Here is a 12,656-nt window from a genome sequence, read left to right as displayed (position 1 = left end):
ACAATTGAAACTCAACCCACCCCTCCTCCAAATTTTAATTTATTCCAGGCACCAGTAGGTAAGTTAGGCAAAGTTTGTCTTGCAACTGTATTTAAACAACTGCTGTTAAGGAACACTGTTATGTTAGAACTACTACTTCAGAAACTATCAAGGCTTCCAAAAAATAAAAGCACAATGGATACTTGCGTCAACAAAGGTAGTAAAAGAAATCCTTACTTCAAACAGTATTTCTGAATAAATGCTATAAAGATAAAGCAGGGTCAAAGGGATGCTTCATTATACCAGGTTCCAGTATGGTAGCAACATTATAGAAAAATATCAATTAAATGTTATATAAGCAAATAATAGAACCACCTTATATCAACACAATAACCCTGATGGGAATATTTGCCTAGCATTTTCATACATTCCTCTTCAATAATTTTGCACTATTAATTCTTGCCCCTGCAGGCATCTTTACAAATGAATCTTAAACTTGAAATTTAAAACTGAAATGAAACTTCACATCACAATTCAAGCTTTATTTTACACAATATAATTTAGAATTCTCTGTATGTCACAGTTGCTAAATGTCTTGAATACAATCGTAATATTTTCTTTATACATTTCCACTCTGAATCTCAATGGCGAAAAAACATAATTTTTTCTATTGTATCCACAGAAAATCTTGCATGCATTGTAACACCCTTTAAATATGTATCAGCACAAACTTTTTATGTTACACTGCATTTTATGCCTGTACTTCTTTTGCCTTTTATGGAACTTAACACAAATATGAATGTGTACAAAAGACTGAATATCAAAGACACAAGGATTGGGAGGCACTCCAATTTGCTAGTTCCAAACTGAAAGCTAAAGACATAGCTGTTTAAATCACCCAGCCTGGACTGATGGGGGTTTGATTATTTTAATGAGTTTTAATATACGTTTAATTTGCATTTTAATATGTTTTTATCTGGTTTGATTTTGATTGTTGTGAGCCGCCCTGAGTCCTATGGAGTAGGGTGGCATACAAATCAAAATAAAATAAATAAATCAAATAAATAAAGAAATATTTATAGGGTAGGTAACTTTTCTTTAAAGAATTTACATTCCTAGTACATAACCTAGATATGACCAAAGTTTTAAAGGCATTAGCTGATATAAAAGATGGCCTATGTTTTAAATTTCCATTAAAGATTAGAAATACTGGATTACAAATTTTCCTGGCCAACATGCCATAAAAGATTCTTTTCCAAACTTGACTTCCAGGTATTATTGGATTGCAATTCGCCATCAAAGATAGTCACTGGATAAATTAGTCAGAAAAGATGGAGTATCTGTATAGCACCAATCTGGGATAGTTACACATCACTTATTTACCAGGGAAAGTAATTCATTTGGAACACACAGCTTGTGAATAACATGCATGTAAAAATAGAGAAATGCAGTTTTATCCAGTGTTACATGGTTTATACTAGGAGTAGAAACCTTTATCACCCAACCCTCAGATGTTAAGAGTGCAATTCCCTTCATCCCTTTAGCTACACTGGCTAAGAATGAATAAATACTTGGAGCAATTTATCTTTCTGGATCCTGTTTTGCATTATCCTGGAAGGATGATCCTGTTAGTATATTTTGAAAGAAGTAATCTTAAATTTTATGCTTAAATACACAATTCATCTATTTTCATGTAGCAAAAGTAAAAATAGTACCCAGATTGTACAGAAATGTGCAAAATGGCTAGAAGGTAATGTTATTAATTTCCCATTCATTTAATGGATCCATCAGCTGGATAACTCATCTGAATTGTGATGATGAAGGCATTTAGAAGAAATGCTAGGTGCCCAAATATTGGTTTTCATATTCAAATATCCTAATTACTGTAATTTTGAGGCTCAAACATATGCAGATTTTAACACTGGATATCACAGGGGTAATCATATAAAAGATTGATGATTTACATGGTACCCAAGGCATACAACACATGATGGCAACAATATTTTCCAAAACTTAAAGGGTAAAGCACATTTTACACATAAGAAATGTTACCATTTTATCTTTGTATTTGTAGTGTGCAATATTTTGAGGACTGTGCTTCTGGATTTCCACAATATGGTAGCTTTCATAATTCCATCAATAAATTCTTCTCTCACATCATCTTTGAACTGAGATATCTTGGTCAGCATCAGTCTCTATATTTTAAGGTGGAAACCCCCCCCCCCCCAGCTGTCTCAAAATACATGGTTCAAAATGATGCTTCTCTTCTGCAGCCAAATCTTCTGAATTCCAATGACTCTTGCTGCAAAAATAAATCTTCATTTTAGAAGATCAAGTACACAGAAACATGAACAGTTCTGCTGGATCACATAAAATCTCTTTATTTGCTCCAGTATCCTCTTTTCAACAATGACCAACTAATTGCCTATGGGAAGTCTACGATCAGAAGAAAAGGACGATTGCCCCTCAATAATTCCCAATAATTAATATTTTGATAGCATTCTAGTAAATCAGTGCTTTATGACTGATTATGTGAATTGTAGCTTGTAAATAGGCAAACTATCCTGCCATCGTCCATTTGGCAAGAATATGTAGATCTCCCCAAAATCCCAATTGCATTTAATACTCAGAGGCGTATGGTCTTCAACACTATTAGTAGTATATAGTCACGAGGATTAGGAGAAATTATAATCTCCACTGATTTTTCTAATCCCACCCTAATATCCTTTGTTTGGTGAACAGTTAAAATATCATCTAGCAGAACTTAAAAAAAAATCCCACCTCAGTGAAAACAGTGAGAAATTTCCACCACTTCCACTGTGAAAGTTTCCTGCTCTCACATTCTATGCTGGGAAAGAGCCTTCCACAACCAGATGGAAGAGTTGGGACAGAAAACTCATGAATGATTGAGGTGGGTGGAGGACTGCTGGTTACAATCTAGTAATTTTGTGCTTTATGCCTGATTATGTTACTCATAGGAGATACTTTGTGAATTGGCTCTTCCCATTATCTACTTGGCATGAACGTCCAGGCGATCTCCCCCAAATTTTAGTTGTGACCACCATTTGCTATAAGGCCTCGTCATCTGAATCATGATCACTGCCTGGTTTGGTGAGTCTCTCAAGTTCTTCTCCATCCTACAGAAAATAAAGGGAAGATAGTAAAAAATTAATAAACAACTCCTTAAAATGAATAGATTACATCATTTGTCTAATGTTTACCATAATTTGAAGCATAGCTACTTTTGGTATTGGCTCTATAGTAATTATGGTAGTAGGGTTTCTTTCATTGGAACTGGATTACAATTTAAGTTACCTTTGTTAATTATATCAGAAATAGGAGGTACAACTTTTGTTGACCAGAAGCTCTACCAGGATCCTAACTGGGAGAGTTCTTAAGTTATCACTCCAAATTACCACTAGACAGTTCTGTCAATTCTAGTATAAGATCTGGGGCTTGCAAAAAAAGTTACTGATGAGCCATACATAAGCCATGGGCTGCAATTTTTATATCATACAACCATGTCATAACTAATAAATACAATTTAGTAGACTCTAAATGCCTGATCCTACAATATATACCATTTGCACAATATTAAATCCTTCCTAATCAGTCACTTTGAGATGTGTTGTTCTTTCAAAACAATTGTTATGTATTCTATATGCCATGCAAAATATTTACCCATGTAGAAAGAGTAGGAATTTGACCTTGTCAAATGTTTGTCAAATACATTTATTAAATCTGTATTACATATTTTTTGCAATGGCACCAGGCAAAAATTTGGAAAAAGAGAAACCAAGTAAGTCTAATTCTGTATCTTTTCAAGTAAAGTCAAAAGAAAGTTAGTAAAAAATTTGTTGTTTTTTTTTAGGCTTAATGAATTTACAAATCCACAAGAAAATTATATTTACTTTCACACGTACATACACATTAATATATTAACTTTTGCATACAATCTACGTATTTATTCAAATGATGCTTGGAAGCATGAACCACATCATAAGTGCACCTTGTTTATCAATTGTGCCCTCTGGTGTTCAATCTTTTTTAAAAAATCACTTTAATTCAATAGAAAGCTGAGCAAATAGCCACAAATGCATTAAAAAAAAAAGAACTATACATTCAAAGCTATTCTAAAAACACACTTTAATGTTAATAAATAATGTATCTGAAAAATACAAAATATTTCTTAAAAATGTCCACTAAAACCACACTATACTATTGTAAACTTCTTGAGAGACTAAGATTTTAAGTTGAAAACCTGTGACAAAATGAAATGCCCCAAAATTGGTTGATTTATATTATGATGTCAAATGTTTCTGGAACCTAGAGAGCTGCCCATCCCAAATCTAATGTGATGTTATTAGGGAACACATATATAGGAAATGCAAAGGAAAGAAATGGCTCATAGTGGGATACCGCAGTAAGACTAAGCAGCTTCCAGCAAGGGCACAGCTTCCATTCTAGTTTTCTCAATGAACCACATCCTTTATTGCAAAGAGCAATAGCTCTTTGGGTCAGCACACAGAAGTGCTTCTCTGTTGTTTCCAAAAAAAGAACCATTTTCCAAAATAGGCAGAAGAAAACAGCAGCGTTTTCTACTACATTCTAAGAGCACAGGAACTGCTTCACCAGGACTGCCCAGTAACATGTTTCAACATAGCATGACTTTCCTTTATAGTTTGTTTTGAGTGCATCCAGTTATATGTACAGATTTCTTCAACGCTACACAGGGCCATAGCTAACTTAATTGGATGCATTCATAACAAACTGTAAATGTTAGCATATCATTTGGACACACTCTAAGAAGCGAACAAATATAAAGGAAGCAGAAGCACACATTTATAGGTAATCCTCACTAAACAACCCCAGATGGGTCCGACTACTCCATCGCTAAGTGACGTAGTTATTAAATGAAACATCACATGACCACGACCAATTTACATCAGTTCCACTGCAGCCATTGAGTGAATCACCTGCGGTCACCAAGTGTGATGTCATGTGAACTCAACTTGAGACGCATTGCCAGCTTCCTCATTGGCTTTGCTTGTTGAAAGCCAGTTGTGAAGGTCGCAAAGCTGCAATCATGGGACTCCAGGACTCTGCAACCACTATAAAAATGCCCCAGTTGTCAAGTGCTGGAATCATGTTTATATGACCGCAGGGACGCTCAGACTATCACGAGTTCAAAAATAGTCAAACTATTTTTTTTAGCATTGCTGTAAGTTTGAGTGATCACTCAACATGCAATCATAACCAAGGACTACCGTACCTACTAGCAGCATAATGCTATTTTGACAATGATAGCAAACATTTATATTCACATCACAATCAGAGGTGTGCACCGAAATCAATTGGCCCACAGAATATCTATAAAGGAAACCTTTCAAACCTTACCCCACTAGAGCGCTCCCATGCACCTCCATTATGTTTGCCCCTTTCCCACTGAACAGTGTGTTCCGTACAATGAGGGCCGCTGGAGTGATAGATAAATATAGACAAAAGAACTACAGGTGCTTCCAAGAAGAACTCCATGGAAGGCTTAAAGTCAAATACAAAAACTGACACAGTGGTGATGATCACTGTTGTAACTTGTGCAGTCAAAACATGAAACATGTTGTCTCGGAACTTCAGAATGAAGGCCACGGAGAGCCCAAGGAAGGCAGTGACAAAAATAAGGGCCACAGAGAATATGTTGTGACCATAGAAAAAACCACAATACTCTATCCGGCGCCTGTTTTCAGGGCGGAGGCTTAGCATCAGAGCATTAAACATAGCTCCAAAGAGGTACAGCTTGGTATTCTGCACGAAGATGTTTTCACTGAATTGGCCTCCTTCTTTCAGTATTTTTTCATTGTAGATATTGGCTAATGCTGAAATAAAACACTGTACTAGTATCAGCAGATGTCCCAGTCCAAGACGAACTGTTTTCATGGGTCCTGCCGTAGTTGTGACATTCCAGCTAAAGCCAGGGAAGGACCATCTAAGAGTGCAGTTCTCTTTTCCCCAACATTCTTCTTCTGACTTGGTATACTGCAGGCAGCTGTTTGAATGGCTGAGAAAAATGTCATGATGAAATCCATGCACAGCCAAGCTATGCTTATTGCTTCCTGTCCCTGCAGTCAGAGCTACAATAGACAGGAACAGAATCAGCAAAGAGGCCCATTGCACCCAGGAGACCTGTCGCCTGCATGGAGAGGAAAAAATGATGTAAGTTGATTCAAAGAAGCACAAATAATGGGTAAGGGGGAAAAAGAGTTAACTTATTTGGTAAGGCAGCAGTGTGACATCTGTTCTAGTATCGTATCAGGAAAAATTCTTTGGACAATATTGAAATCCAAATAGTTATAATCAGTGGTGAGTTGCTCCCGGTTTGGGCAAACAGGTAGTGACGGTGGCAGGAGGCTCCATCCACCCACCCAGATGTCATCAAAAATGATCTGCACCTGTACAGAAGCTCCGCACACTTGCAAAGTGAACGCGGGCGCCTGCGCAGTACCAATAGCAAACTGGTAGCGCCGGGTTTTGAAACCCACTACTGGTTATAATGCCTCTTATACCTAACAGGGTGATTCACTCTGCATACTGAATTATTTTATGTCTACTGAAGGTGTGCCAATGTTCTTTCATTTATTTATTTATTAAATTTATGTGCTGCCCATCTTGCAGTTCTAGACAACCCTGGACAGCTATTGTTCTTCTAACAATATCTTATGCTATGTAAGTAAATATTACAATATAATGTCTTTGAAAACAACCATTTGCGGGAGCGAATACAAGTTATCACCCAGTTTGATAACATATTTAGGACTGCCTTCTGAGTCATTAACAAAAAGAAATCACAGAAGGTACACCAAACTCAAGAGCTATGCATTCATTAGCAAATCACAATAGTAGTAATATCATTTTGTATGTGCTTTTAATTTTCATTATCTTTAGAGCCTTGTTTAAAATTGCTTCAGAAGAGAACTTTGAGGAAACAAAGAAATGGCAAAAGATAACATGTTTCCATAATTACTCACTTCAGCACTATTCTGAATAGAAGAGCTGTTGTTATGATAACAAAATTTGAGAACAGAACCGCCATTGCCTAGAAGAAGAAGAGATAGTATGCACTTTTATTTTAAAAAATGAACTTGCTGTCTAGAGAGGTCCTGAAAGCAAGCATTCCTATATTTCACAGAATCAAGCAGAAAAACAAAACCTTAACATTTATTTCCCAAATTATGGACCAATGTTTTAGCGCTTTCTTTCTGTCCATAGAAGGTTCTTCGCTATTAGGTGTTCATAAATGACAAAAGATACTCTTTTCATATATGTTGTCATCTTGAATAGTAGATTTCAATTAATGAAAGGACATTTGGTGAGATAATCACAATTGGTTCAGTTTACAACTTTCACTATATGGTATTCTATAGTAATCTTGATTCCCCCATTTGAGTAGAAACAGAAAGTGAGAAGAATGTGAGACATCGTTTCCCATCCTTTGAACCTACTGGTTAATCAAAATGAGTAGTGATTCCTCTCAAATCTACTCTAGGGCAAACCTGAGGTTATATACATCTGATGTGGGGGAGTGGATGGAAAGAACCAGAGAAGTTCAAAGGGTTGTTTTCTTTTTTGCAAATGGAAATCCGCCTGTGTCATACTGAAAGCAGCCAGCATTCATTCCCATCTTAATAAACCATAAAACTACATCCAACCCTATTTTTACAATACTGTTCTCATCTTTATAAGTAAAACTGTCTTCAGACTTTTGACACTATTGTGAAAACATGTACGCACCCCCCAAATTCCTCCTAAGCATCAAAAATGCAAATCACTTACAAGTAGTCCTTGGATCATTCAGTGACTATTCAAAGTTACAACAGCGCTGAATGAATGGTAGTTACAACCAGTCTTCAAAGTTCCAGCTGTTGCAAGGCCCTTATGGTCACATGATCAAAATTCAGATGCTTGGCAGCTTGCCAGCATATATGACTGCAAAGTGCATTTCAATTCCACCCCCCCATCTATCTCTCCCCCATTTCTGCCCTTCTGGCCACTGTGCACTCTGCTGCCTAATCCTGCCACCTGCTGGGGGTGGTGGTGGCAGAAGCAAGTGGTGAGAGGGCAGGGCAGCGAAAACGGCAGAGAAGGGAAGGAGATATGTAGGTGGTGGAATTGAAGGAGAAAGGATCATGGTAGGGTAGGAGAAGCATGAGATCCTGGCTTAATGATGTCCCAGTCCTGGCCTAACCTGCAATTAGGACTACAGGAACCTCCGTCATTAAACAATGCAGTCATGCAATGGTTCATCTAACAACCACTTCACTTAGCAATGGAAATTCCAGTCCCAACTATTGTAACCCAAGGACTACCTGTTCTCACTTTTAAGCCAATGTTCAATGGATTCTGGTAAGCTAAAGGTTATATACCCCGGCTCTAATTAAAAAGTTTACTTTAATTTCCTTGACATTACTTATATGTTATGCTTCTTACACAAACTTATGTATTGAAAACACCCCTAACAATATAGATTTCTTGTCTGAAAGATTTATGAAAGCACTGACAAAACATAAGAATTTAATACAGTCATCTAGCCCATGAAATTTGTGTTCTGTTTATATTATAGCTCATACTGAATGTAACATCTCTAAAATATCAACTCAACTACTGAAATATTATTCGACAGAAAGCAATCCTACCTATAATTTCTTAAAATGACTGAAATTTGATATAAGCATTTAAGATGATAAAGATATATTCTCTTTCCATTAGAACACACAGAGACCATTCTACATTTCTGAAGTGATACTTACTGGTTCAAGATAGGACAACACATAGAAGACAATCAGATTATCTAAAAAATAAAGAAAAGCTGGAATTGACCACTTTATATAGCTATACAATTGCCTCCAAGAGCTGCAGCCAAATCCACTATGAGAATATCCTCCTAAAAAAGAAAAAGAAGTAAGAAGAAAAATAGTTCAATGCATTTAATTATCAGTACATATCTACACTGTCCTCATCACATGATTATGGTTGATTTTTTAAAAAAACAAAGCACCATAGACAGACTCCTTAAAAAATTTATAGTTGGAAGCCTCCATATTAAACACAGATATGAAACTTTACCAGGCTTTCTTAGAAAGATTTTGAATGATATTCAAATTAAAATTTTGATCTCTGATCGCTATAATTTTCTTTTTTCTTTGGAAATTAAACATATGGTAATTTATGTTTAATTTGTGTGTTAAATCATCTTGTGCGGTAGAGTGGAAGGCTGCTTTAAACACTCTATTCTGATAATCTTTTTTTTCCTTTAATTTTTAAAATTATTTTTTCTTAATAATTTAAATATAGTTTAATTCTCTTAATATTTTAAATTTAATAATTTAAAAATCAACAGCTATGTATAAAAACGTTAAGCACTAAAATAAATTATATTCAATACCTATACCAGATATTTTAAAGCAACATTTTAAATTTAATTTAGTATCTCAAATTCTATACAGGTTGCCTCAACCATCTGCAGAATTTGGGATTTATATTACTTCTGTATGTAAATTCATTAATATGATTCTGTTACAATAGAATAGAATACAATAAAATATGCTTTTTAATTTCTCCAACTTAATTATTGTTTCTATTCTTCATTTTATTTTTCCAGAGATAATTCATGATATACTTTACTTCTTTATTTTTTGTTGATTACCAGCCTCCCCAAAGAAAATTTCCTCTCTAGAAATTACATATACTTTATCCTTCAAACTTAAATATCATAACAATTTAGCTCTATCAGCTTACCTTTTCTGATTACCCAGAGAGCCATTATCAAACAAAGAACAAGCTTAACTAATTCTGAGCACACATTCACAGTTGCAGGAAGATAATCATATTTATTATCTGAAAAATATTTAGAGAACTCACATGAATACTGCATATATAAACTTTAAATAAAGTAAAAATACTACAATAGGCAGCTAATGTAGAAATGTACAATCAACAAGATGTATTTAAAAAGCCTCCACTTTTATTTCCAGATAATTTTTCATAAAAAAGAAAAAATATAAACTATATCTTCTTCTTTTGGAAAATATTTGGTATTTTTTAATATTTTAGTATTAATATTTTTAATATTTAGAAGAAACATTCTAACAGTGAGGACAATTAACCAGTGGAAAAGTTTGCCTTCAGAAGTTGTGGATGCTTCATTACTGGAGGTTTTTATGAAAAGACTGGACAGCTACCTGTCTGAAATGGTATAGGACCGTGATGGCGAACCTGTGGCACACGTGCCACAGGTGGCAGTGTAGCCATATCAGTGGACACGCGAGCTCAACTCTGGCGCACATGCGCGTGCTGGCCAGCTGATTTTCAGGCCTTCTGGGCCCACCAGAAGTTGGCAAATGGGCTTCTGTGGGGGGGGGGGAAGGCAGTTTTTGCCTTCCCCAGACTCCTAGAGAAGCTCTGGAGCCAGGTGAGAGAGAAAAACGGGCCTACTGGGCCATTGCGTGCCAGGAGGGGGGGAGGGGGGGTTGCGCGTGCATGTGGGGGGGGCAGGATGCATAAAATTATGGGTGTTGGCACGTGCGCGCATGCCTCCCCAGCCCCACTCTCCTGGCACGCGATGACAAAAAGGTTAGCCATCACTGGTATAGGACCATGTTGGCGAACCTATGGAATGCATGCTGGAAGCAGCATGCAGAACCATCCCATGTGGGATGTGCAGCCTCGCTGGATCCTCTTCTGCGTTCCTGTGCACACATGTGTGCGGGTCAGCTGGCCTTTGCGCATGCACTGAAATCCAAAAGAGTAGTGTTCTATTGCGCATGTGTGCACTGGCACCTAAACTTCCAGGTTTCTGTCACGCACATGGGTGACAGCCAGCTGTTCGTTGGGCGTGCCTCCATGCCGGAAACCGGAAATTTGGGTGCTGGCCTGCGATGGAACACTGCTTTTCCAGGTTTCTGTGTCCACGTGTGTGCAAAAGCCAACAAGGCAGGATAGTTTTACGTGCCACTTCCAGCACGCAGGTCGGCACGCGGTGACATAAAAGATTAGCCATCACTGGTGTAGGGTCTCATGCTTGAGCAGGGAGTTGGACTAGAAGACTTCCAAAGTCTCTTCCAGTTCTATTCTGATTGATTAGTAAATAAGGGGTTTCAGGGAGTGAGATTCAAAATTGAGGCTTCTTTGTACTATAAATTAATGTTCTGATCCTAATAGTGTAGTATTGTATGCTTTTTCACTTTTGACGAGATTGCTAACAGAAAGTGCTTCAGTGCTGTATTTGATGTCACAAAAGTTTCTGACTATCTGAAAGACGTATTCTTTACTAAAATGGCTCTTGGAACCAATCTCATATTGAAAAGCAATTATGAAAAGCAATCAAGACTCTACAACACCTAATTATTTTAACTTCATGTCACAGATCAGCAAAGAGCATGCCAACAAATTCTGGTAGTATTTATACAGAAATAAGTATTCCAACATACCTTCATTGACAGAGTATTTCATCAGAAGGATACGACTTGACCCCAATGCAACAAAGGTGCCTCCTAGAAGCAGTGTATAAATGGCTGACTTGGACCATCGAGCAGACTGACTGCAACGTTTGGAATCCATGCTGTTGCTGTGTTGTCAGTGCACTTTGAACCACAGAGCAAAACACTATATCAGGTAGGTTCTTTAAAATAACATTTATTACTTTTAGACTACTCAGAAAGCTGTTTAGTGCTGGATTCTTCACAAACTGCATAAAAGCAAGTTTAATGCATGTTTTTCTGAGGCATTGAACATAAATTTAGTGGCCTTTATTTATGGTAAGCTTGAATACTATTTTAATAAACCATTTAAATAGAGTACTAGCAACATAAAATTAATAAAAATGTTCCCTGATCTTGATGCATCTTATATTTAGTCATTCCGGATTAACACATTTCAACTGAAGCAACCGAGCACACCACAGTATTCTCCTGAAATTTATTATCAATTGTAGGTATCACCTTCCACAATAATGGAGTAGGAATATTAGTTTAAAAAAGGAAATTAAGTATTGGTTTCACCATGCATCATATTTAAATATGCTAAAATAATATCACAGAAAAAAAATCTTTTTCAGTTATATCTCTTTGCTTGTTTCATTCTAAAGTAAATGATACAACCGCTCAACTGTTCATTGTTTGGAGAAGCTAACTTTTCTACCAGGATTTTGAGACAGAGCTGGAAAATCTTATTTATACCTTAAATATCTTGAATGACAATAACAGGTCTTGTTTTGCTTTTGGGGAAGAGTTTATCAATGCAATAGGCAGAAGGAATAACTGTAACCAAGACAATGGTAAGATAAAAGAAACTTTTTTTTTTTGAAATTTTTTAAAATTTATTTTTAAACATAGATAAAATACATCTTTTTAGAGCAAGGGTTTGATCCAGTATAAAATAAGTACAATTGCTCACACTCCCTTCCAAATTTCATCCATTAACATCTTAAAAAGGAAAAAAAGAAAAAGACACAAAGAAATCCAAACCCAATTAAACTGTATTAAACAGGAATAACTGTAATCAAAACAATGGTAAAATAAAAGAAACTTAAGTCCAGGCCAGATGTGCAATCTGAGTAAGCGTTTTCCACAAAATCCTCTTTAGTTCTCACAAAGATAAAGGGACAGAGGGAGGGAGGGGAGAAGTGC

General features: G+C 36.3%; 1 protein-coding gene across 2 annotated transcripts; it reads right to left on the bottom strand.

Annotated features, from left to right (window-relative positions):
* Window positions 1-334: 334 nt before the first annotated feature.
* SLC35A5 (solute carrier family 35 member A5) lies at window positions 335-11,589 on the bottom strand. Of its 2 annotated transcripts, XM_070942763.1 has the most exons (7): window positions 11,460-11,589; window positions 9,769-9,867; window positions 8,781-8,914; window positions 7,002-7,069; window positions 5,377-6,166; window positions 3,042-3,116; window positions 335-2,281 (listed from the first exon to the last, which is right to left on the bottom strand). In XM_070942763.1, the coding sequence occupies exons 1-6, from the start codon at window positions 11,587-11,589 to the stop codon at window positions 3,048-3,050; spliced, it is 1,290 nt and encodes a 429-aa protein (XP_070798864.1). In that variant the 3' UTR covers window positions 335-2,281; window positions 3,042-3,047. The 2 variants fall into 2 exon arrangements, with proteins under 2 accessions (XP_070798864.1, XP_070798863.1); XM_070942762.1 differs by having other exon boundaries at window positions 335-3,116.
* Between the last annotated feature and the right edge of the window lie 1,067 nt (window positions 11,590-12,656).

The sequence above is a fragment of the Pituophis catenifer genome, unplaced genomic scaffold (genome assembly GCF_029215685.1).
Source record: "Pituophis catenifer annectens isolate HBS135680 unplaced genomic scaffold, rPitCat1.0.hap2 SCAF_4, whole genome shotgun sequence".
Taxonomy (NCBI): Eukaryota; Metazoa; Chordata; class Lepidosauria; order Squamata; family Colubridae; genus Pituophis; species Pituophis catenifer.
The sequence above is the reverse complement of the archived record's forward strand: the minus strand, read 5'-3'. Positions and strand labels throughout refer to the sequence as shown.

Coding starts and splice junctions, on each gene's coding strand:
- SLC35A5 (XM_070942762.1), bottom strand. CDS start 11,589: ATGGATTCCAAACGTTGCAGTCAGTCTGCTCGATGGTCCAAGTCAGCC. Junction 7,070..8,780: donor TGTTGTCCTATCTTGAACCA/GTAAGTATCACT, acceptor TTCTTCTTCTAG/GCAATGGCGGTTCTGTTCTC. Junction 3,117..5,376: donor CATGGGAGCGCTCTAGTGGG/GTAAGGTTTGAA, acceptor TATTTTCTGTAG/GATGGAGAAGAACTTGAGAG.